The following is a 26,680-nucleotide window of genomic DNA, read 5'->3' on the forward strand; positions in this document are numbered from 1 at the left end:
AGGTTTGATAGCAAAATGCACGGAAATGTTGTCTCTACTTCTTCTAGCTTCTTTTCTCCTTCTGTGAACCTTCAACCCAGAACTAGAGGGGAGAGTGGTATGGACGTGTAATTTCTCTGTAAAGAGGCAGCTAGGTAGCTCAGTGGATAAAGCACAGGCCTCGGAGTCAGGAAGACCTGAGTTCAAATCAGCTTCAGACACTTATTAGCTGTGTGACTCCAGACATGTCACTTAGCCTCTGTTTGCCTTAACCCACCGGGGAAGGAAATGGCAAACCACTTCAGCACCTTTGCCAAGAAAACCCCATGAGCAGTATGGTATGGTCCATGGAGTCACAAAGACTAAACAACAACAAGAAGAAGGAACTCGGGATGAGGAAGCTCCCTCTAGCAAGGTGGATTGTCAGCTTATGGCTGGTGACTCTGGGATCACAGATTTGCCCAAGGTGCCATAGCCAGTTTGTGTCAGAGGTAGTTTGAAGCCGGGCCTTCCTGATGAAGAGGCCATCTACAAAGGTCTGGATCCATGATTTCATCAGACTGGGGAACACCTGGTATAGATCAGTCACTGGTCTTGTCTGCTTAGAAGTAGCTGTAGGGGCCAAGGAAAGGTTCAGCGACTGACTCTCCTGTGGCCACGCAGCCAGTGTGTGTAAGAGGCCAGACCTGAAATGAGAAATTAGCCTGTCTCGGAGGTTGGACTTCTAGCCACCAGGCCTCTGTTGCTTCTCTTGCCCAGAATATGCAGCTTTAGACAGTTTTCTCTTGGCCTCAGCTACCAGTGTGACTGACAACTTTCAGATGAGGGGATCAGGAAGACTGTTTCTGGGAGATAAGGAGAAATGAGAGGGTGGTGTGGGGGAAAGGGGAAAAGGGGGGGGGGAGGGGGCGATCAGTCTGTTTGCCTCACAGAGAGACTCAGCAATGTCCCTTCTCTCCCTACCCCCCACTCCCCTGCAAGCATTCTCTTACTGGGCCCCTTTCCTACCCATCTAAATGCCACATGGTCACTTCTGCTGCCCTTCTCTTTGTCACAGCTGACTGATCCCAACAACTCCAGATATGAAGTACCTCTGGAAGTTCCACCAGCCATGAAAAAAGCAGAGAATCCCCTCTACAGCCTCGATTTCTCCAGGGATCCCTTTGGGATTTTGGTGAAACGTCGGGGGTCAGGAGTTGTACTGTGAGACTTCCCTCTGGTTTTTTCTCTTTCTCCATTTGAGAGTGTTTGCATATGTTCTCCTTCTACCATTTTGGTAAAGGCCTGCGGCCCTGATCTACCAGTTCCTGAGGATGCCCCTGAAAGGAGTGGGTTAGTCTATCATCAGATTTTGATGCATGCTTTTAGGCCCAGCCTTTCATCTGCTCAGCTAGGATGCTGGACTCTAGAGCAGAGGTGTCATATTCGAACCATCTTAAGATGTAATTGGGAAATGCTTAACAAAAATCAGTGAAAACACAATGACATAGATAATGTCAATTTGTGGTTTTCTCAGTCATTATGCCGCATGCAGAGATCTGTTTCTGATCGAGGATGATACCACTGCTCTAGAGTACTAAGTAACCTGTAATGTCAGGGGAATCTAGAACCATGGATTAGGGGAGATGCCTCTCTCATCATTCCTCCTTGACCTCTGTTTACTTGTGGAAAACCTCGTTTGCTCCAAGTCAACAGACTGAATTCACTGCAGGTCTTTAACTATCTTGGGGGCTAATTGCTTTTAGACAATTTTGGAGAGATATTATGCCTGGAGAGAATCAGCCAAGTGGCACAGTAGATTGAGTGCTGGATTTGGAATCAGGAAAATCTGAGTTCAAATCCTACCTCAGACACATACTAGTTGTGTGACCCTGGGTAAGTCATTTAATCTCTAAGATTCCCTCATCTATAAAATGGGGATAACAATAGCACTGACCTCACAGGGTTGTTCTGAGGATCAAATGAGATAATATAAGTAATATGTTTTGTAAACTTTAAAATGCCATAGAAATGTAGGCTATTATTTATTATCGTTATTTATATTTTTTTAGTGAGGCAATTGGGGTTAAGTGACTTGCCCAGGGTCACACAGCTAGTAAGTGTTAAATGTCTAAGGCCAGATTTGAACTCAGGTACTCCTGACTCCAGGGCTGGTGCTCTATCCACTGTGCTACCTAGCTGCCCTATTATTTATTATTAATCTCAGCAGAAGGGGACCTTAGAGATCAAAAAATCATAGACTATTAGAGCTATGTAGAGGACACGTAGTCCCACCTTCTAATTTTACAAAGGAAGACTTTGAAGTCCAAAGAAATTAGATAATTTGCTCAAGGTTGCACAGCTGATTAGTAAAGAGCTGGATTTTGGAGCCAAGTCTACTGACTTCCTTCCAGTCCAGTGGTCTTTCCCCTCTGCCGCACGACCTTTGGTAGTGTGTAAGGAAGGGAACACTTTCTCTGAATGCCTTCTCTCCAGGAAGCTTACTTGGTGCCAAGCTTCTTTCATCATAACCTACTCCACTGCCTGAGAAGATACTCCGATTTTGGGAAACATCTCATTGAGTAGAGAACCCAGGGTTTGAGGAGAAATTGTGCTCCAAGTCAAAAGCATACCACATCAATAGAGTCAGAAATATCAGTCCAAACCCTGGACTTTTCCCTTCTAGTTTCTATGCATCAGTTTCTTTTTGCATTGACTGGCTAGATGTCATTAACTCTTCCCTCCTTGCCTCGCCCCTCCCCATTCTCCATCTTTCGCTCTGAACTCTGAGTGTCATTAGAATGTGATTCCTGTGGGCAGCTAGGTGTTGAAGTGGATAAAGCACTGGCCCTGGATTCAGGAGGACCTGAGTTCAAATCTGGCATCACTAGCTGTGTGACCCTGGGCAAGTCACTTAACCCTCATTGCCCTGCAAAAAAAAAAAAAAAAAAAGAATGGGATTCCTGCCATATCAATTCCAACTAAAAAATCACCTCCATAGAAACTAATTAGCAGAGGAAACATCTGACATCTACACTTGAGATTAGTACCGAGTCTTTCTAGCTTTAGGGTCAGCCCCATTTTTCTTCTCCATACTGAACCCTTGTTAAACCTACTCCCAACATGTGCGCACACACACATACTTCTTTCCCCACTCTACCATCAGTCAAACATGAAAGTCCAAACCTTACCAGCCCTGCTGAGTCACAGTTTAAACACCCAATAGCAATGGCTGCTGGTTTTTCAGCAGTCAGTGAAGTCTTTGCTAAATATAGTTAGCATTCAGCCATTGGTGAAACACTTTGGTAAAAGAAATGGGGCAGCTCTTACAGAAAATGTAATAGGCTTACTGAGATACTATGTTATGGAGGGAGAGATTCACACTTTCCTTTCCTCTCCTTCCTCCCCCATCCATCCCACTTCCCCCGCCTGCCCACTACGATCACCCTTCTGTGCTTCTCACATTTTTTTTATTTCCCCAAACCCTTTCCCCCCTGCATTCTGTCCATTTCTTTTCCCTATGTTTTCTTGATCTCCCTTTCTCATCTCTGCTTTTGTCCCCTGCTCTTCCACACTCCACTTCTTCCCCATCCTTCCCTCCCTTCATACTTTTCTTCTCCAGGTTGAACACAACTGTGGCCCCATTAATCTTTGCTGACCAGTTCCTCCAAATCTCCACCCTTCTTCCATCTGAGTTCCTCTATGGACTGGGGGAGCATCGCCATGGCTTCCTTCACCATTTCGACTGGACCACCCTGAGTTTTTGGGCCCGGGATGTCCCACCCACGGTAGACATTTTCCATAGTCCATTTTCTACCCTTACTCCTATTCCATTCCCCCTAACTTCCCACCTCTACCTCTCTCAGGTTATACATTCAGTCTGTGAGACTCTTCTCCACATCTTCCTAGATGGCTAAGTCTGTAACCTCTTGGTAGATGGTATTATTTCCAGTGAGTATTTTGGGTATGCTTAGCATCTGGGTGTGGAAATCTAAAATTCACAGTCAGGATGAGGGTACCTTTTCCTAGCTGTCTAAGGAAGTTGAAGGGAGCCTCTGGTAAGTAGCTTTCTAGTTTCCCCAATAAAGTCTCTTGAGCCTTTGAAATTCATGGGAATCTGGTACTCCCGTTGGAATTATGATACTAGAGCCTTCCTGGGTTCTAGAGATTTCTAGTCCGGACACTTTGCTAATGCCCCTGCCTTTCCAGGCCTGAATCCTATTCCCTAGAGTTATATATCTCTATTGTTAGTATTATAGGAAAAGTTTACCAGAGTATCTCTGCATATACTATCTCCTTTGATGTTCTCCTTTGGGATAGACACAGAATGTTGGAGCTAGAAGGGACCTTAGCGATCATTTTGTGTAGTCTCTTCTTAGGGGCAGCTAAGATAAAGTGCTGGGCCTGGAGATAGGAAGACTCATCTTCCTGAGTTCAAATCCAGTTTCAGACCCTTACTAGCTGTGTGACCCTGGGCAAATCACTTCCTTCACCCTGTTTGCCTCAGTTTCCTTCTCTGTAAAGTGAACCAGAGAAGGAAATGACAAGCCACTTTAGCATCTGTGCCAAGAAAACCCCAAATGGGGTCACAAAGAGTCGAACATGACTCAAAAAATGATTGAACAATAAACTTCATTTTATAGATGAGAAAACCAAGGGCCAAATAAAGGAACATCCTCCAGGGAGTTAGGGATGTATTGTTGAAGCCACCCTCCTTCTTGGGTTTCAGTCAATCTACTTCCCTCCAGTGCTTTTCTTTTTCTCCCTCCTCCCTCCCTTCTCCATTCCCATACCCCTTCCTTTCCATTGCCTCACTCTCCCTTAAACTTATTCCTCTTTCTTTTGCAATCTAAATCCTGAAAGCAATTCTCCATGCATGTCCCCTCCCTCTGGGAAACATTATTCACATTTCACTTAATCCTGCCTTCTGATCACCAGCCCAGGACTGCACTGTGTTCTCCCTTTGCCTTCAGTCCCATGGTGGAATCAGAGATCTTAAATGGGGTCTCCATCTGGGTTCATTGGGGCTAGAATGAGAAGCATGCTGTTGACTACTTGACCTAATCCTTCCCTTCCTAATCCCTTTAATACTTTGGGGATTGGGGAAAGAAGAAGCAAGCAGGGATTCTCACCAACTTTATTTCATTCTCAGGAGTCATACAATCTTTATGGGGTGCACCCCTTCTACCTGAGTGTGGAGGAGGCAGGATCCGCTCATGGTGTTTTCCTCCTGAATAGCAATGCTATGGGTAAGTGGGGACTTCCGTGGCTCTGGAGCATCTCCTTGGGCGAAGTAGAATCCTCAGGATGTCACAGCTCCCACGCCATTGGAATGATCAGCAAGTATCTACTCTGTGCCTTCTATGTTCAAGGTGTTATGCCAGGTGCCAGGAGTGATACAAAAATGATTAAGACAGATTCCTTTCCCTCAAGAGACTTATAGTTAGGTAACGACACTAAGGTCTACATGAATGAAAAGCTAAGTGGCAATGAAGGACATATGTGAAAGAGAGATTAGATTGATTATATGGAAGAGAAGTTGGATCACATGCAAGAAATTAGACTTGTTTTGCTTAGCCTGACAGGGTAGAATTAGAAGCAACAATCAGAGGTGAGTTTGCAGGGACCTGGGAGAACAGATGGAGAAGATATCACAGGAAAGTGTTCCTAACAATTAGAGCTATACAGAAATGGAATGAGTTGCCTCTGAAGTACTGGTAATGAGTTCTCCCTCAGGGGAGGTCTTCAAGAAGAAGCCATGTGGCCACTTGTCAGAGATGTTGTAAAGGGGATTCCTACTTTGGACCAAATGGCCTCAAAATACATGATTCTATTCTTTACATATATGATTAGTTGCCAGCAATAAGAACTATGATTTTGGAGGAGTAGACAAGGAAGGCTTCATGGAAGAGGGAGGGTTGTTTGAGCTGGCTCTTAAAAGATGGATACAGGGGCAGCTAGGGGGCACAGTGGATAGAGCACCAGCCCTGGATTCAAGATGACCTGAGTTCAAAACTGGCCTCAGACACTTGACACTTACTAGCTGTGTGACCCTGGGTAAGTCACTTAACCCCCATTGCCCCTCGCCCCCCCCCAAAAAAAAGATGGGTACAATTTGGACTGATAGAATGTAATGTCCTTGAGGGCAGAGATGGTTTCATTTTTGTGTCTTTATATTCCTAGTGACCTGGGACATAGCAGGCACTTAGTTCATTAATCAATAAACATTTATTAAGTATCTACTATGTACCAGGCACCTTCCTAAGCGATAGGTATACAAAGTGGTAAAAGACAATTCATCTTCTCAAGGATTTCACAGTCTAATAATGGCAGAGAAAACATGAGAACACCTATGTACGAACAAGATAACACAGGATTTTGTTATTGTCTAGCTGTTTCAGTTGCATCCTACTCTTTGTGACCCCATTTGGGATTTTCTTGGCAAAGATACTGGAGTGGTTTGCTATTTTCTTCTCCAGTTCATTTACAGATGAGGAAACTGAGGTAAAAAAGGGTTTAGTGACTTCCCAGGGTCACACAGCTAATAAGTGTGTGAGGTTGGATTTGAATTCAGGTCTTCCTGACGCCAGGCACAGCACTATATCCACTGTACCACCTCGCAGCCCATTAACACAGGACAAATTGGAATTAATATCAGAGGGAAGGTACTAGAATTAAGGGGGATTGGGAAAGGCTTCTCAGAGAAGGCATGATTTTAGCTGGGACTTGAAGGAAACCAGGAGGGAGAGGAGAGAAGGGAAGAATCTTCTCTGTACAGAGCACAGCCCACGAAGATGTCTTGAGTCTGGAGATGGAGTATCTCATCTGAGGGGGCAGCAGGGAGGCCAGTTTTCCTGATATGAAGAGTATTTGGAGGGGCAGCTTGGTGATGCAGTGGATAGAGCACCAGCCCTGGAGTCAGGAGGACCAGAGTTCAAATCCGGCCTCAGACACTTAACACTTACTAGCTGTGTGACCCTAGGCAAGTCACTTAACCCCAATTGCCTCACCAAAAAACAAAAACAAAAGAGTATGTGGGAAGTATAAAGTGTGAGAAGACTGGAGAGGCAGGAGGGGCCCAGTTTGTGAAGGGTTTCAAATACCAAACAGAGGTGTTTATATTGGATCTTGAAGATAATAGGGAGCCGCTGGAGTTTATTGAATAAGGGGAGTGACAGGGTCAGATGAGTACTTTAGGAAGATTAATTTAACAGCTGAGGAAGGGTGGGCTGGAGTGGGGAGAGACTTGAGGTGTGGAGACCACCCAGCAGGCTGTTGCAGTAGTCCAAGCTTGAGGTGGTGAGGGCCCATACCAGGGTGGTGGCAGCGTCAGAAGAGAGAGGGGGTAGAATCAATAGGAATGCTTATCAAAGGGTTGAATTGTGGAAGAAAGGAGGGAGAGCATTCTTTGTAGGGGATGCTGGAGAGGGTTGGTTAGTTTGTTACAGCCAAAACTTTCTTTTTGGATTCGGTTAGAGGAGGGTGTAGGGTCTGGAATCTTTACTGCAGAGGCCTTCTGGCCTTGGATAGAGCCAGAGAAGGGGCCAGTTTTTCAGGACTAATTTGGGGCAAGAGAAATATCCCAAGACCAGAAGGTGGCTTGCTGGGCTGCCGCAGAGGACTGAGACATCTGTTTCCTGACTTGGGCCTTCTTCTTTAGCAATTTTCGAGCAGTTTAACCACACACACACACACACACACAGTTGCTGAATCATTTGCTTAAAATTCCACTTTCTTTTGTGGCCTTCTTCTGGTTCCCTGCACCTCTCTGAACCCTTCCCCCACTGCCTCAGTATCCTCAAAGAAGTGTTTTCAAGCCCTTGGGAAAAGGGGGGCTTCTAGTTTAGAGATAGAAACCCACAACATACTCTGCACACAGCTGGGACCTCCTGAGGATGAGCTGTGGCCTCTGTAGGCCTTCTCATGAGCCAACAGCCCAATTGCTGGCTAGGGAGTGAGTTTCCTGATGCTTCCCCTCTTCCTTTTGGGGGTGACATATGTGCCCCCACCCACCCCAGAGAAGGAGCTGCTGATCTCCTGACCTAATAAGACCTGGCCAGCGGGCGGGAGCCATCTAGCAGTGAATATGAATCCTGTTGTAAAAATATAGTCTGCTATTACCCAAATTTAGACTACAGGTAGAAGGCCTAGGTCCTAGACCTGCATTTTCTACTAATTTACTGTGTCACTTTGGGCAAATTTCTTTAGCTTCCTGGCTCCAATTTCCTTATCTGTAAAATGAGGGGAGGGACTCTTATTTTTGGTCCTTGCATCTCTGTGGTACCTGTCTTTTATAAGTCTCTTAATAAATGCTTGTTGAGGGACAGCTAGGTGGCGCAGTGGATAGAGCACTGGCCCTGGATTCAGGAGGACCTGAGTTCAAATGTGGCCTCAGACACTTGACACTTACTAGCTGTATGACCCTGGGCAAGTCACTTAACCGCAATTGCCTCATCAAAAAAAAAAAATGCTTGTTGAATGAATGAATTTTAGGCAGTTAGGTGGGGTAACGGACACAGTGCTAGAGTTGGAGCCAGGAAGACCAGAGTTCAAATCCTGCCTTGGACACTTTCTAGCTGTGTGTCCCTGGGAAGTCAGTTAATCTGGTTCGAGCCTCAGTTTCCTTATCTGTAAACAGCACTCATCTCACAAGGTTGTTTTGAGGATTGAATGATATAATATTTGTAAAGCACTTTGCAAACTTCAAAGTCCTATGTAGATGTTAGCTATTCCTATCATTATTGTTATGAATGAAAAGACTGTCGTTTCTGATGTCCCTTTCAACTCTGACATTCTTTAGTTCTCTGACACCCAGTAAAAAGGTATGTTCAGTAAACACACAGCTGGCATTCATGTAAGATGTTCAATGTGTTTTGTATACATTAGTTCATGATAGCCCTGTGGGATAGGGAGTACAAATCCTAATATGCCCATCTTATCACTGAGGAATCAGGTTTAGTGGGAATGAGATACTTGCCCAGATCATAGGGTTCTAGCTCAGCAAATGGGCCAGAATTTGAGCCTAGGTCTCTTGGCTCCTAATATATACTGTGGTATACTAATATGTCTTAAGAATTGGTCTTATAAGTGAGTAGGTCAAGGCTTATTCTTCCCACTTCACAGATAAGGGAAACTGAGGCCCGGAGTGACTTCCGAAGGACACATAAAGAGGTGTGGCAAAGTTGACACTAGGACCACTAGCTAAGGGATCTAACTTTTGACTCCAAGGCCAGTGCTTTTTCCACTGATTGTCTCTGTCTAACTAGACAGGGCAGAGGCTAGGCCTGTTCCTTGACAGGATATTCTGATATCAGACCCAAGCTTCCTTCTGTGAGACTTCCATATAAGCTCCTGGTCTGTCCTCTGGGGCCAAAGCAAATAACTTGTAGCTCAGTTCCACGTGACAACCCTTCAGATGCTTGCAGGCTGTTCCCATACCCCCAGTTCCCTCACTTGATCTTCATAAGGCCCTTCATCACCTTGCCCTCCTCCCCTCCCCCCATGGCTGCAGTTCCAGGGGTGATTGCTATGACCTTGCTCCAACCAGCAGTATCAGCAGCTTCAAACCTCCTTCCCCAAAGCCCTGGATTGATTGCTTCTCTCCTTGAGGTGATAATCAGCATGGCTCAGTGGAGAGAAAGCTGGCTTTCAAGAAGACCTGGGTTCAAGTCTCACCTCTTCCACATACTGGTTGTGTGACCTTGGCTAAATTAACCTCTCAGTGCTCCAGGAAACCCATTTAGACTATTCCTTGCAGAAAATGTGCCAACCGGGAGTTCCCTATACAAGTGAAATCCTAAATCCAGTCCCTTTCCTTTAGGTAAAAGGGAATAACATACTTTCAAGGCATCTTAACCCTGTTGTTGTTGTTATTCAGTTGTGACCAGTTATTCATAACCCCATTTGGGGTTTTCTTGGCAGAGATACTGGAGTGGTTTGCCATTTCCTTCTCCAGCTCATTTTACAGATGAGGAAACTGAGGCAAACAGGGTGAAGTGACTTGCCCAGGGTCCACATGGCTAGTAAGTGTCTGAGGCTGGATTTGAACTTAGATCTATCCTGACTCAAGGCCCAGCCTTCTACCCACTTTGCCACCTAGCTGAACCACTGTGGGATGATATTAACTTCTGTTCTTTATTTCTTTGCCAAGAGGTGGTTCTGCAGCCTGCTCCAGCCCTGACATGGAGGACAGTTGGGGGGATTCTGGATTTCTACATCTTCTTGGGGCCAGATCCAAGTTCTGTTGTCCGGCAGTACCAGCAGGTCATAGGTGAGTATCCCCATCTGTTCCTCCTGTACAGCTCCGTTTTGCCCCTGTTTTCAGTATCACCTTTTTATAAAATCCTGCCTGGAGTGACCTTGGTGTCTGCCCTCAGTCCCATCCATCACGACATAGTCACCTCCTCAGATTCTTTCCGAGTCATCACTGCTGTCGTGTCTTTCTCCGTCAGTAAGACAGTTGTTATCATTTGCTCCCTTCCCTGTCCCTGTCAAGGTGGTTGTAGCTGTAGAGGTGCCAAGCTGGCTAGAATCCATAGTGAAGACAGGAGGAATGAGAAGGGAGGGCAGGCAATTCAGTCATCTTTCAGTAAATAAATGGATTGCAGATGAGTTTACAAATTGTGCATGAAGAGAAGCTAGCAGAGATCTCTGTTAAGTCCTTAAGGACAGAGGTCTGTCCTACTGATTTGGGCTTAAAAAGTACCCTGGAGCACCTTGTAAACTTTTGTATACAGTTAAGGTTAGAACATCTTAAATGGAAACTTGGCTCAGTGGCCTAAATATTTTTTGAACTTTTCCAAGGTGAGGCAGCCGCAGTGGCCCAGGAAATGCTGCCTAGTGGCCTGGCCTCTTGGACATTTACCCAGTCTTCTCTCTCTACCACCATCTTTCTTTTTTTGGCGGTACAGTGAGGGTTAAGTGACTTGCCCAGGGTTACATAGCTAGTAAGTGTCAAGGGTCTGAGGCCGGATTTGAACTCAGGTCCTCCTGAATTCAGGGCTGGTGCTTTATCCACTGTGCCACCTAGCTGCCCCCCTACCACCCTCTTATTCAGGGACTAGTCACACTCAGTATGGACTCATTGAAGGTCAGCCATATTGGAAAAGAGAACTGAAGATATAGGAGAGATTCAGGCAAATAACAATTCCCTTTTCCAACATGGCTGACCTTCTATGAATCCAGCCTCCCTCCCTTTTTCTTCCTTTAAAAATATGGAACACTTCACGAATTTGCATGTCAGCCTCATGCAGGGGCCTTGCTAATCTTCTCTGTAGCGTTCCAATTTTAGCATGTATGCTGCCAAAGCGGGCACTTCCCTCCCTCTTTCTTGAGGGCAGCCTAGAGGGTGAGCTGGCTACCTCCCTCAAGTAGTGCTTTAGCAGGGCATGACAGCTGGCACACTGGCGTCTTTGGCTCATCTTTTCTATGTGGAAGACAAGCCCCAGGCATAGGCATAAGGAGTCTGGAAAGCATGTCCTTGGACGATCCTCTGTGAAAATGTTCTCCCAGACTCTCTCTGCCCAACATGGGCTTCTGCCGTGTGACAGAGGCGTATGAGAAGCTGAGTAACCATTCAATCATCCATCCACTCAGCAAATATTTATTAGAACATTATACCAGATGTTAAGGGAAATGCAAAGTTTAGATAACAAAAAGCTACTTTTTTTCCCTCCCACGTCTCTCCCCTCTGGGAAAACAATAGCAACAGCTCTAACAAATATGCAGAGTCAAGCAAAACAAGTTTCTGCACTGTACACACACACACACACACACACACACACACAAACACACGCATGCTTTTGGGCAGCTAGGTGGTACAGTGGATGGACCACTGGGCTTGGAATCAGAAAGACTCATCTTCCTGGGCTCACATCTAGCCTTATACACTAATAGCTGTATAACTGTGGGCAAGTCACTTAACCCTGTTTGCCTCAGTTTCCTCATCTGTAAAGTGAGCTGGAGAAGGAAATGGAAATCTACTCTAGGATCTTTGCCAAGAAAACTCCAGATGGGGGCATGAAGAGTTGGACATGACTGAAATGACTTAACAACCACAAAAAAGCCTAAATATATATATATGTATATATATATATATGTATAAATATACATACATGTGTAAATATTTGTGTGTTTATATATGTGTGTGTATTTAGTCTAATTCTGCACCCTGATTCCATCACCTCTCTGTCAGGAGGTGGCTAGTTTGGTCATTGCATTGATCAGAGTTCTTTAACAAGTCTTTTTTGCCTTCTGCTTTTCTTCCTTCCTAGCTACTCTTCATCTGTTTTGTTTTTGTTTTTTGATGAGGCAATTGGGGTTAAGTGACTTGCCCAGGGTCACACAGCTAGTAAGTGTTAAGTGTCTGAGGCCGGATTTTAACTCAGATACTCCTGAATCCAGGGCTGGCGCTTTTACCACTGTGCCACCTAGCTGCCCCATCTTTATCTGTTTTTAGTATGCATCAATCTATTTACAGCATTCCTCTTCTCCAGAACCTGCTGTTTCACTAGTGCATGCAGTCAGGTTTGAGTTACTTTACCCGATTTTCAGGATCCTCTTCAGTTTGGTGTTGCTACAGCATCCCCACCTTATCTCACAGTACTGCTCTCCATGTTCCCTAGATGTACCATTGTGCCCTCCTATCCTTTGAGTCTTTGGCTAACTGAGTTCTTAGCCATCCTTTAAAGGTCATCTCCAATCCTGTGTCCTTCATGAAGCCTTCCTCCTGAATCCAGGGCCGGTGCTTTATCTACTGCGCCACCTAGCTGCCCCTAGTGAGGACACTTCTACCAGTACCTGGGACATTGAGAGGTTAAACAACTTGTCAAGGATGACATAGCCAGTATGTGCCAAGGTTGAGTTTTATGCCATGTCTTTCTGACACTCAGGTCATGCGGATATCCACCATCCTGTGCTGGCTCTTCTAGTATCTTCTTCCTAAGACAGTCCATTCCACTTTTAGACAGTTCTAATTGTGAGGAAGTTTTGAGCTGAAATCTGTTCATTTATAACTTCTACACACTGTCCCTAATCTAGGAGAACATGAGTAATTCTCCTTCCGCATTGCCATACCTAAGCATAGCTCTCAGGGGCCCTGAAAATCTTTTCTTGTCCAGGTTAGACATCTCAAGTTCCTCCTACTAATCCTTTGATGCCACGAGCTACAGTCTTTTAACCATCCTTAATGGGCTCCTCTGGATGCAGCCCAGCTTGTTAATGTCCTTTTAAATGGTGGCACCTAGAAATGAACATGACATTCTAGATATGGACAGGCTATTATTGTGAGATGACATTATACCCCTCCTGATACAGCCTAGATCCAACGTTTTTTGTTTTTTGGCTTTTATGTCATACAATTGTTCGTGTTGATCTTGCTGATCTTGCATTTAGTTAAATCCCTGGATTTTTTCCATTCAGATATTTTTTCTAGGAATATAGTAGAAAGAAAGACCATGACTAGTTGTTGTTGTTATTGTTGTTGTTTGTCCTTCATTCCCAAAGAGGACCATGACATCAAGGTGATGTCATGACTTGCACTGAATTGGATTTAAATGAGGGAGGGCTGTGCAAAATCACCAGCCTCACTCTCTCCTCTGGAGTCATCTGGGTCCAGTGGCAAGATATACATCAGGATGACTGGAGATGGCCCCAGATGTTTCAGGCAATTGGGATTAAGTGATTTGCCCAGGGTCACATAGCTAGTAAGTATCTGAGGCAAGATTTGAACTCAGGTCCTCATGACTCCTGGGCCAGTGTTTTATCCACTATATCACCTTGCTGCCCACCATGGCCAGTTATGTAGGTCATGGAAGAAGTTGGGAAAATAAAATGACCTGAAGGTTGGAAGAGGACAGAAACAAGGATGGGGGGCAGGTGATATATGTGCATTGTATGGACTTCGAGAAATTAAAGGTCATTGAAAGATGATGGTAGAAAAATGGTCTGAAAGTTCAAGGAAGAGTTGTTTCTAATGAAGAGAGTTACAAAAGAAGGAGTGCCCTCGTGTTTAATTGAAAGCAAGGAAAAGTTCAAGAATATAAGGGAGTTTGTTGAGAATAGGTAGCTAGACCGCATAGTGGTTACAGTGTCAAGCTTGGAGTCAGGAAGATTGTTGTTGAGAACAGAGCAGACATTCCAGGGGTTATGGTGTAACAATCTATGAAGTAGATAAATCGAGTAGGAGCGGGCCTAGAAAGGATTAGGGTAGTGGTGATTAGAAGAGGAAAAAGGGTTGAGAAGGAGATAGTATGGGCATGCTGTCTAGAGGTGGTAAGACTAAATGATGAGCATCAAGGAGCCAGTGTAGTGTGAGGCAGCTTGGTGTTGTATCATAGATTTAAAGATCAAAGTTCATCTGGCTCAACCCCCTAACTTTCTAGTTGAGATATTGACACTTAGAGAAATTAAAATGACTTGTCACACAGCCAGGATTTGAACCTAGGTCCTATGACTCCCATTTTTTTGTCTGTACCATGTTGCCTTAGCAAAGTCCATAAGCAGAACTTAACCAATACGATACTTGCAGAGTTAATGTGCCCCAGGATTTGGAAGAGAATCTGGAACACTGACTTTTTGGAGTGTCTTCCTGAGAGGCCTTGTTCTCAGGTGTGTTCTTACTACTTTTCTTTTATTGAGGGAGTGAGTCTTCCAGTCTCTAGGTGGAAAGGTAGGATGGGGAGATCATTTGAAGGCTTAACCCTAGTCATGTGACTGCTGCTGTTTCTGGAGCCGTTTTCCTCCCACTATTTTTTTTTTTTTTGCAGGTTAATGAGGATTAAGTGACTAGACCAGGATCACACAGCTAGTAAGTGTCAAGTGTCTGAGGCTGCATTTGAACTCAGGCCCTCCTGAATCCAGCGATGGTGCTTCATCCACTGTGCCACCTAGTTGCCCCCTTTCTCCCACTATTTATTTTTTGTTTGTTTGTTTGTTTTTTGGGGGTTTTTTTTGGCGGGGCAATGGGGGTTAAATGACTTGCCCAGGGTCACACAGCTAGTAAGTTTCAAGTGTCTGAGGCCGGATTTGAACTCAGGTACTCCTGAATCCAGGGCCAGCGCTTTAACCACTGCGCCATCTAGCTGCCCCTATTTATTTTTTTATTTATTTTAAAAATTTTTTTCCCATATAGTTTATTATTTTCCAGTTGCATGTAGAGATAGTTTTCAACATTTGTTTATATAATATTTCTAGTTTCAAATTTTTCTCCCTCCCCCCTCCCCAAGACAGCAAGTAATCTGATATAGGTTATATATGTACAATCACATTAAACATATTTCTGCATTAGTCATGTTGTGAAAGAAGAATCGGAGCAAAAGGGAAAAATCTCAAAAAAGAAAAACAACAACAACAAAAAAGCAATAGAAATAGTATGGTTTTATCTGCATCTAGATTCCATAGTTCTATTTTTTTTCTGGGTTTGAAGAACATTTTCCATCATGAGCTTCCCACTATTTAGAAAAAAAAATCCCATTGTTTGTTTATAAGGTGTCATTCTCCCTAACTCCCAAAGACAGAGAAGTTCTAGCTGCCATCCTTTTGGACCTCTTTGATTTCTCCACCATACCCCTGGGAACCTCATCCTTAAAGACCCAAACAGCCTTGGTCCTCACACCTCATCAGTACCCTTTATCCCTGTGATTAGAAGGCAGAGCCATGAATTCCTCAACCTCTATTTAAGGAGGAGGCCCAGGACAGGCCCTTCCTCATTTCCCACCGGACTGCACTCCTTTGGGACTTCTTCAACTTCTCCATCATTCTCCTCCCTCCTCCTTTCAGCTTTCTTTTGTGGGTTTTCTTCCCTCATTAGATTGTAAGATCTTTGAGGACGACAATTCTCTTTTTTTGTATTTGTATCTCTAATGCATAGCACAGTTCTTGGTAAGTAGTAGGTATTTAATCCATGTCTATTGACTGATTAGTTTTTTAAAATAGTTATTGATATTTTGTCTATCTCTCATGTATCCTTCTTCCCTCCTTCTCCCCTCCCCGAGTAATCCCTTATATCAAAGGATAAAAAGGTGGGGGGGTGGATAGCAGAGTAGAACAACAACAACAACAACAACAACAACAACAACAACAACAACAACAAAAAATAGAAAGAATTTGACATTATATTTGGTGTTCCTGATCTATAGTTCTTCTCTCTACAAGGAATCCAGCTGGGGTGAGGAGAGAGTATTGGGGATGTACCTTCTTATATCTCTGTGCACAAGCCTGCTCAATGTATTCTCAGACTATTCAGTTTATTTCTGCATTATTATTCCATTTAGATCATTATTGTTGTTGTGTGTATTGTTTTGCTGCTTCTGCTTACTTTGCTTCATATCAGCTCACATAAGTCTTCCTATGCTTCTCCATATTCATCGTATTCATTTTTTCACTACACAGCAATTTCCCTTTACTCTCCTCTTCCATAATTTGTTTAGCCAGTTCCCATTTGACGGTATCTAATTTGCTTCCAGTTCTTTGCTGCCACAAAAAGGACTGATAGAACTATATTGGTATGGATACAGCTAGGTGGCACAGTGGATAAAGCACTGACCCAGGATTCAGGAAGACCTGAGTTCAAATCCAACGTCAGACACTTGACACTTACTAGCTATGTGACCCTGGGCAAGTCACTTAACCCTCATTGCCCTGCAAAAAAATAATAAAATATAAAAATAACTATATTGGTGTATGGAGGGAGCTGGCCCACCAATTTCACTTAAGAAAGATTTGAACAATTGAGTCACATTTTTGTTCCCCTTCCGTCAGGAGCCCCTCCAGTTGCCATGCTCACCATACTGACAATGTTCCATCATTTCAGGCTTCCCTACTATGCCGCCTCTCTGGGCACTTGGTTTCCATCTTTGCCGCTGGGGTTATGGTAGCAGTAACCAGACATGGCAGACGGTGAAAAACATGAGGAACTATCTCATCCCACAGGTAAAGTCAACCCATGAAAGTGGTTCCACTTCATGGGACCTGCCAGTCTGGGGCTCCCTGGTATCTCAGAGTCAGGAGGAGTAGAAATGTGGTAGACTGCAGGACAGCCAAGGAGGAACCAGAAAGAACAGATCAGATGGTCTCACAAAGTGGTATGGTTTAATGGAAATCAAACACTGGCCTGAGAGTAAGGAAACCTGGGGTCTAATCATGACCTCGGTTTCCTTATCTTTAAGATGAAGTTGTCCTAGTTGAACTCAAAGGTTTCTTTCAGTTCTTTGTTGTTCAGTCATTTCAGTCTTATCTAACTCTTTCTTGACTCCATTTGGGATTTTCTTGGCAGAGATTCTGGAGTGATTGGCTATTTCCCTCTCCAGCTCATTTTACAAATGAGGAAACTGAAGCAAACAGAGTGAAGTGACTTGCTTGGGGTCACACAGCTAGTAAGTGTCTGAGGCCAGATTTGAACTCAAGAAGATGAATCTTTTTGATTCCAGGCCTGGCACTCTATCCACTAAAGTGCCACCTAGCTGCCTTCCTTTTAGTTCTGGCATACTATGATTATAAATATCCTTTAACTTCTGACTTCCAACCTGGATTTAGGAGCTGAAGGTCTGGGTTTATATTCTGTCCTTGCTACCTATGTGACCTTGGCCAAGTCACTTACCCTTTGTAGTACTCACTTTTCTTATCTATAAAATGAGGACCCCAGTCTAGTTGGCTTCTAAGAACCCTACCAGCTCTAAATCTTTGATCTCCAATAACTCCAAAAAAAATTCTGGTATCTTATGCAATTTCCCTTTCTAGCTTTGGGTGTATATCTCACTTCTCTGCAGTAGATTTTCCATGTAAAAGGCTTGCATTAGTGATGTGAATGGAAGCCAGTTTCTTCCTTGACCTGAATAAAGACAGAGTTATTTGCTTTCTCAGGAGATCAGTCAACTCTCTCTAACTAAGAAAGCTGGAGACCTTATGAGAATAGACTGCCAGAGCGGAAACTGGGCTAAAACCCATGTTGGAAGGATGTTGGTCTCCAGGTCCAAGGAAAGAGATGAAGGTAGATGAAATAGAATCAGGAAATAAGGAAGGGATGAAAGGAGGAGCAAATACAAGTCCACAACCTAGCCAGAGCAGAATAAGTAGGCATCCAAACTACAGTTAGGTAAGGGTCTGTACATGATACTTCTGTGAGTAAGAAAGAACAGGGCAAGGGGCGGCTAGGTGGCGCAGTGGATAAAGCACCGGCCCTGGATTTAGGAGGACCCGAGTTCAAAGCCTGCCTCAGACTCTTAACACTTACTGGCTGTGTGACCCTGGGCAAGTCACTTAACCCCTAATTGCCTCTCAAAAACAAAAACAAAAACAAGAAAGAACAGGGCAGAGAAAAATCAAGAAGTAATCCTCTTAAGATGAATAGTAGGGGGCAGCTAGGTGGCACAGTGGATAAAGCACCGGCCCTGGATTCAGGAGGACCTGAGTTCAAATCTGGCCTTAGACACTTGACACTTACTAGCTGTGTGACCCTGGGCAAGTCCCTTAACCCTTATTGCCCCACAAGAAAAAAAATAGTAATAATATTTCAACTTGACAACTGCCTGAGAATGAAATGGATACTCTCCCAAGTATGTGACCATAGCCAAGTCTAGTGGCATCTCTAGTTATTACTTCTCCACTTATAAAATGAAGATAGCTATGAATTTCCTTCAAAGAATATTTTTATTGGGAACTTGCTATGTGTAAGTCACTGTAAGTGAGATGCAAAGATAAATCAGAAATGGTTTATGACTCCAAGGAGCATACCATCTATAGTTATAGGGCAGACAAAATATGTATACAGAAAAATAGAAAACAGAGTAGATTATGATCAGTGTTTGGGAGAGGTACAAACAAAAAGAATCCAAAAGAGGAAGGGGACATTTCTGGACAGGAGAATTAGGTGAGCCTTCAGTGAAGAGGTAGTATGTTTAATGTTTAATTCTCAAAGGATGGGTGGTATATTTCAATGGGCAGAGATGGCGATAAGGTCAGTTACAGATGTACAGATCAGTGAGAGCAAAATTATGGTGGTATGAAAGTACACAATGTGTTTTGGGGATTAGTCTAGTTTGGGTGGCATAATGTTAGGGGCTAGGGGTGTATGGACATGGTTTGGAATAGGTGCTGTGAGCAGGGCATATGCTTGAAAAGTCAGCAAAAGATGAAGGAAATGATGTCAGAGCAACAGTGACAGCTGGAAGAAAGAATGAACCTATGCGGGCCCAATCAACATGGTTTTGTACCTTTTTCCTGGAATATTAAAAAAAAAACTATGGGGACAGCTAGGTGGTGCAGTGGATAAAGCACTGGCCCTGGATTCAGGAGGACCTGAGTTCAAATCTGGCCTTAGACACTTGACACTTAACTAGCTGTGCAATCTTGGGCAAGTCACTTAACCCCAATTGCCTCACCAAAACAAAACAAAACAAAAAAACTATGAGGAAAGAACGTTGATGATGGGGGTCATATGGACACCAGGTTTGGCCAGATTTCCAGGGTGTGGTGAGGGCATCATTGAAATGATTGATCATGGGGTATATAGGCTAGGGAAGAGGTAAAAAATGGAGCCAGAAAGGAAATAGTAGGGAGTGTATGGGGCTAAAATTCTAGCTAGTCTGTCTAAAATATCTAATGAGTGGTTGTCAATAAATTATAAGCTTTAGCAAGAGTTAGACTTTTAAGCATTTATTAAGGAGAATAAGAATTTGGTGAAGAGAAAGAAAGAGGCCTAGATTCAGCTATCTATCTCAGGGAGCTAAAATTCTCCTGCTCCGCTTTCCATGAGAGTCCTGGCAAAAGAGAGAAAACCACACCTCCATCATCCCACAAGCCTCCTGTGAAACTGGGAACATCCCATCCATTCGCACGCACACACAGCTCCAAGCTAATTGGCTGGTAGCCTTGACTGACAGTACCCACGAGCAAATGTCACTTCCTGATGTTAAGGAAAGCCGCATGGCTTGCCCTCAGATGCCTTCTCCTCATGGTGGAGTTTTCCTACAGTAACTTTCCAGCAGGTGGCGTCATTCCAATCATTACAGGAGGAAGGGAGAGATGGCAGAAAGCCAGAACAGGGAGGAAGCAAAAGGCCCAGTGGTAATGGTGAAACTGAAGAACAAGTCTAGTAGGTAGGGTCTGTATTTGAAGCACCTCACAAAGTGCCTGGCATGTTGTAAATACTACCTGTTGATTACTTGAGTGATTGACCGGGTAGAAGTCCAAGACAACAGGGAAATTGGGATCCAAGAGGGGAAGACTCAGAACTGGAGATCTTGGAGGTGAAGAAGTTCCTAGTAATTGTGAGGTCCAAGGGGAGACCTGCTAAAAGGTGGCCAGAGTGGAGTGGACCCTGAAGTCATAAGATATAAAGCAGCTGAGAAGCTGAGGGCAGGGTGTTAAAGGTGGTGCCAAGCTTTTATTGGTGAATCTCACAAACTTGGCTAGTCTCACACTTGGCATGTGAATAAAGGTGGTAGGAATAAGAAATAGTGCTAGACTTGGAGTTAGGGAGATCTGAGTTCAAATCCAGCCTCAGATATTTACTAGCTGTGTGACCCAGGGCAAGTCACTTTACTTCTGTTTGCCTCCATTTCTTCCTTGGTAAAATAGTAGCTACCTCCTGGGACTGCTAGGAGTATGAAATGAGATAATATTTGTAAAACCTTTTGCAAACCCTAAGGCACTATCTAAATGTTAACTATCGTTCCGTATTTTATTTCTGGCTCTATACTCACCTATAGAGCCTTTAATAACCCAGGCTCACATCCATACCATGATGAAGATTTCATGGACAAGTGGGACATTAGTGGAGGAAGAGGTATACACATGTCAAATGTATAAAATAAAAAGTATATACAATCGGGGCAGCTAGGTGGCACAGTGGATAAAGCACCGGCCCTGGATTCAGGAGTACCTGAGTTCAAATCCGGCCTCAGACACTTAACACTTACTAGCTGTGTGACCCTGGGCAAGTCACTTAACCCCAATTGCCTCACTAAAAAAAAAAAAAAGTATATACAATCTAAGAAAGGTCATTAAGCAATTTATGGTAAGTGCCAAACACATAAAAGCTATCAGTTCAGAGGAGGGTCAGCTTGGAATTGGCTCAACATCTTGCCATATTTCCTCATTTTATTCTTTCTTCTAATTTGGTATCGGCTTTGATCCGTGATCTGACCTGTTAGTGGTCTGACTGTACACAGATAAGCTGATTTGGAAATGACTACCACCTCATTTCTGGCCTGTTAAAATATAATGAAGCTTCATTTTTGTGATGTTCTTTGATGCTTACAATGTTCATCACCTCCCAACTCTCGGCTTGAAGAAAGTATTCATGATAGATAGGTGTGAGACTTCTGTATTTTTCACAAGCCTTTATCCCTTCTTGTTTCTTATTCCAGAAACATTTTCCAACATATTCTTTGCTATCTTTTATACTCACCTTTGCACTGAAATCTCTGAATATTAAAGTATTTGTTGATTCAATTTTGGTTTTGTTTATTTTTTAAAATTTTATTTTGTTTTAGTTTCCATTCTTAATTCTCTCCCCCCTTCCCTCTCCTACCCACTAAGAAGCAAAAAACCCTAAACCCATTATAAACACATAATGGTCACACAAAACAAATCCCCACATTAACCATAAAAAAGAATGAAAGAAAGAAAAGGAAAAGAAAGGGAAGAAAATAGGCTTCAATCTGCAATCTGAGTTGATTAACTAACTCTCTGTGTGGAAGCAGAAAGCATGTTTCATCATTGGAACTGTGGTTGATCATTATGTTGATCAACATTCCTAATTTTTTCACAGTTGATCATATACATTTTTCTTCTGGTTCTGCTCACTTTACTTTGCATCAGTTTGTACAGGTCTTTCTAGGTTATTTTCTGAAACCATCCTCTTTATCATTTCTTATAGTATAGTAGAATTCCATTCCCATCCATTTACTGTAACTTCTTCAGTCATTTCTCAGTTGATGGAAATGCCCTCAGTTTCCAATCGTTTGTAACCATACACACAAAAAAGCTGCTACAGGTATTTTTCTACCTATGAGTTCTTTTCCTCTCTTTGAGGATATAGACCCATTAGTGGTACTTCTGAGTCCAAGGGTATATATAGTTGGATAGCTTTCGGGGTGTAGTTCCAATTTGCTTTCTAGAATGGCTGGATTAGTTCATAGCTCCACCAACACTGAATTAAAGTTCCTATTTCCCCACAGTCCCTGCAGCATTTGCCATTTTCCTTTTCTGTAATCTTAGTCAATATGATGGGTATGATGTGGTACCTCAGAACCGTTTTAACTTGTATTTCTCTAATCATTAGTCATTTAGAACTTATTTTTTTTAATATGGCTATTGATAATTTGGATTTTTTCCCTTGAAAACTGCCCACTTATGTTGATTTCATTTTTTTTTTTTAGGCAATGGGGGTTAAGTGACTTGCCCAGGGTCACACAGCTAGTGTCAAGTGTCTGAGGCCGGATTTGAACCCAGGTATTCCTGAATCCAGGGCCGGTGCTTTATCCACTGCACCATCTAGCTGCCCCATGTTGATTTCATTTTGAGGACCTTATTGCACTCTTTGTAGAATTTCTCAGCAACAGGTTATCACTTCAAGCAAATCACTTAAGCTCCCTGGTCCTCAGTTTCCTCAACTATAAAATGAAGGGGCTGTATTAAACAATCAGTGATCCAGTAATATGATATAGATTCATAAGCTGTAGTCATCTTCATGGTGTGGTGTGGTTTTGTTTTTTCTTTTGGCAAATGTTTATCATGAGCAGACAAGATGGCCAAGTTTTCTATGAAATGACGGTTTTTTTGTTGATTCTGGATGTAAGAAAAAAGCAGTTCTCCCAAATCTATATTTGCTTCTCCAAGGAGAACCTGTGAGCCATTCTAGTAGTGAGCTTCCACTTCCTTTTGTCTTCTGGTTTTAGTTATAGTGAGAATGCCAGGATTGGTGTGATCTAATTCTTCTAGTAGTATGCATGGTCACTGGCTGTGGACAAATATCTCCTATTTAGGGTGCCAGCAGTTAAAGTCAATGTTTAGGGGCAGCTAAGTGGCGCAGTGGATAAAGCACTGGCCCTGGATTCAGGAGTACCTGAGTTCAAATCCAGCCTCAGACACTTGACACTTAATAGCTGTGTGACCCTGGGCAAGTCACTTAACTCCCACTGCCCTGCAAAACAAAAACAAAACCAAAAAAAAACCCCAAACAATAAAGTCAATGCTTATAGATAGTCTGTTGAGAGAGATGAGAAGACACTATGCCTTGGCAGAGGTGGGAGGTCCACAAACATATATTGCACATATTTTCAGATTTTTTTCTGATATATTGACCAGTTTATGCTGATTTTTTTCTTTCTCTATCTCATCTTAAAAAATACTATTATATGGGATGGCTCTCTAGGAGAGGGGAGAAGGCTGCTGGGGGAAATTATGGTGCTGTAGAAACAACATATTAATAAAAACTTGTTTTTAAAATATAGACAGTTGGGGCAGCTAGGTGGCGCAGTGGATAGAGCACCGGCCCTGGAGTCAGGAGTACCTGACTTCAAATCCGGCCTCAGACACTTAACACTTACTAGCTGTGTGACCCTGGGCAAGTCACTTAACCCCAATTGCCTCACTAAAAAAAAAAAAAAAAAAAAAATATATATATATATATATATATATATATATATATATATACAGTCTAAAACCTATGTGAATCTTGGTTTCCTTTATACCCTTTTCTAAACCTCTTCTATCATTGGTAAAAAAAAAAAAAAGGTGGGAAGAAAAATACAAAAAACTAAGAACTTTTAAAGAATTTTTCTTTGTTTTATGGGTTGCTATGGCCAAAGAATTCATCATGAAGCAGCCATCCTGGTGATGAACCTCTCTGTACTCAACTAGGCTGGTCTTCAGCAAGCAGACCCAGCGTGTAGTTTTCTGGATTCTTAGTAGTTGAAATTGGTTTTGCCTCAGCTCTCTAACATATTTGTCAAAACAGTTAGAAATATGAAAAATGTGTAAGCTTCTTTGTTCCTATCTCTGCATTGTATGCTGTTTTGTAATTCATACGCCGTCTTTAGGAAAAAACAAAGGATCTAGAATTACAGAACTAAAGTGCCATGCCATTGCTCAGTTGAATTTATTTTTAATCATATTTGCAGTAACACCTACTTAAAATAACCTCCCTTTGCATGTTTTGTAAATAGGCCCACATCTTAACAATCAGAACAATTGATCTAAAAGGTTCAGAAAATTTGAGATCCCCTTGTGCTTTTTTGGTTAAAAAAACCAAAACAAAAACCCTAAAAGGTTTTTTTAAGGTTCTTCCAAATAAAGTGTCTTCCATTCAATTATAATTAGATAAGACCGCCTTAAAAGATATAGTAACAAAAATAACTTTATTTGATGCTTCTGTTAAGAACAAATGGAGGGGGCATCTAGGTGGTGCAGTGGATAAAACACCAGCCCTGGATTCAGGAGGACCTGAGTTCAAATCCAGCCTCAGACACTTGACACTTACCAGCTGTGTGACCTTGGGAAAGTCACTTAACCCTCATTGCCCTGTCCTCCCCCTTCCCCCCCCATCTCCCCCCCCCAAATAAAAAAGGCCTCGAAGGGTTGGAACACTTGGCTGAATCAAGTAAGATGAAATTCAGAAGGGATAGGGTAAAATCTATTATTTAGGGTTAAAAAAAAATCAACCTGACAAGTACAAGGTTGAGGAGGTATATTTAGACAGCAATTTGTTTGAAAAATATATATAGGGGTGGGCAGCTAGGTGGCACAGTAGATAGAGCACTGGCCCTGAAGTCAGGAGTACCTGAGTTCAAATCCGGCCTCAGACACATAACACTTAGTAGCTGTGTGACCCTGGGCAAGTCACAACCCCAATTGCCTCACCAAAAAAAAAAAAAAAAAAAAAAAAAAAATATATATATATATATATATATATATATATATATATATATATATATATGGGTTTTAGAAGGCTACAGCAAACTCGCAATGAGTGAGCATTGTGATGGGGTCATCAAAAAAAGCTAATGTAGCCTTTCACTGTATTAAGGAAGGTATAACATCCAGGTATAAGGAGATATTCCATACTTTGTCCTGATAGGACCATATCTGGAATATTTGTTCATTTCTGGGCACCTCAGTTTAACAAGGACATTCATCCATCCCTGATATGTTCATTGATAAGAAGACAGTCCAGAAAGGGGCAATCAGGATGGCTAAAGGCCTTAAATCCTTGTCCTAAAAGGGTTAATTGAAGAGACTAAGGCTGTTAAGCTTGGAGAAGATTCAGGGGCCACAATTACTATGTTCAAGAATTTGAAGAGTCTCCATATAGAAGGGGGATCAGGTGTTCTTTTTTTCCTCAGAGGACAGAACAAGGATCAGAAAGATAAATATAGGCTTGATGTCAAGGAAAACTTCCTCATAATGAGAGTGGTCCAAAAGCAGAATGGACTGCCCCAGGAGGTGCTGGGGTCACCTCCTTCCTAGGTCTTGAAGAAGAGGATAACCACTTGTCAAGTTATGTTATGGTTATGTTATGTTACTTCTTCTTCTTCTTCTTTTTTTTTTTTTTAGTGAGACAGTTGGGGTTAAGTGACTTGCCCAGGGTCACATAGCTAGTAAGTGTTAAGTGCCTGGGGCCAGATTTGAACTCAGGTACTACTGACTCCAGGGCCGGTGCTCTATCCACTGTGCCACCTAGCTACCCCCCTGTTATGTTACTTTTTATGGTGGGAAATCCTTTTCGGTGTGGGTTGGACTTATTGGCTCCTGATATACTGTACATCTCTAAAATTCTAGGAGTCTATGAAATTAGAGAGAGAGAGAACAGAATTGGGGCAAAGATGGTGAATTTGCTTTAAGTTTAAGATGCTGGTAAGACATCTGGATGGACATACCCAATAAGTAGGTAAAATACAGGACTGGCATAGAGACACTTATATGAGGGATAAAAAGTGAAATGAGCAAAGCCAGGCAAGCAATTACAAAACAATTCAAACTGAATGCTGCAAAATTGTAAGACCAAGCTTGAGGGGCAGCTAGGTGGCACAGTGGATAGAGCACTGGCCCTGGAGTCAGGAGTACCTGAGTTCAAATCTGGCCTCAGACACTTAACACTTACTAGCTGTGTGACCCTGGGCAAGTCACATAAATAACCCCAATTGCCTCATTAAAAAAAAAAAAAAAAAGACCAAGCTTGGCCCCAAAGAAGAGGTGTGAGAAGACACCTCCCCCACTGCTTTGTGGAAGTCGAGGTCCATAGGTGTGGAACATAGCATAAAATGTCAGGGTTTTTTTCCAAATGTGTTAATTAACTTTGTTATTTCTTTCCATCTTTTAAAAAAATTCATTATTACAAGAGATGGCTCTAAATGGAGAAGGGGGATAGAGGGAGAAATTGTATGCATTTCAAAAACAAATAACATAAATAAAAAATATTAAAAAGGAAATACAGGTTTGGACCTCTGGATAGAAACTGGGAGTAGAACTCTAAATTTGGGGATCATTTGCCTAGTGATTTTAATTAAAGTAGAGGAGATTGATGAAATCACTAAGGAAGAGACTGGAGAGTGAGAAGAGAAGTCCTTGGGGGGATGCCTATATTTAAGGGGCAGGAGTAATGGCTCCTGATGATCCTTCCCTAATTAGATTTATCTAACTTATCTAACTGGATTTATCTAATTACTTTATTAAGCCTTTGCAGTTCCAGCTAAAAGGTGTTAAGTAATTAGCCCATTGTTCA

General features: G+C 42.7%; 1 protein-coding gene and 1 non-coding gene across 4 annotated transcripts in view; one reads left to right on the forward strand and one right to left on the reverse strand.

The window, feature by feature from the left end:
* The window catches only part of LOC122734404 (lysosomal alpha-glucosidase-like), a 74,460-nt gene that overhangs the window by 21,312 nt on the left and 26,468 nt on the right, over window positions 1-26,680 (forward strand). For all 3 annotated transcript variants that reach the window (XR_006354061.1, XM_043975217.1, XM_043975226.1), the window contains exons 4-8: window positions 1,037-1,182; window positions 3,581-3,746; window positions 5,111-5,207; window positions 10,109-10,228; window positions 16,769-16,887. Coding sequence is in view for 2 of the 3 variants with exons in the window: in XM_043975217.1 (XP_043831152.1) it covers window positions 1,037-1,182; window positions 3,581-3,746; window positions 5,111-5,207; window positions 10,109-10,228; window positions 16,769-16,887 (648 nt within the window). In the remaining variant the exon portion in view is untranslated. The remainder of the gene's footprint in view (window positions 1-1,036; window positions 1,183-3,580; window positions 3,747-5,110; window positions 5,208-10,108; window positions 10,229-16,768; window positions 16,888-26,680) is intronic.
* LOC122737552 lies at window positions 11,166-11,272 on the reverse strand. The gene has a single exon (XR_006354380.1). It is a non-coding gene; the product is annotated as a U6 spliceosomal RNA (small nuclear RNA).

The sequence above is a fragment of the Dromiciops gliroides genome, chromosome 1, assembly GCF_019393635.1.
Source record: "Dromiciops gliroides isolate mDroGli1 chromosome 1, mDroGli1.pri, whole genome shotgun sequence".
NCBI classification, from domain to species: domain Eukaryota; kingdom Metazoa; phylum Chordata; class Mammalia; order Microbiotheria; family Microbiotheriidae; genus Dromiciops; species Dromiciops gliroides.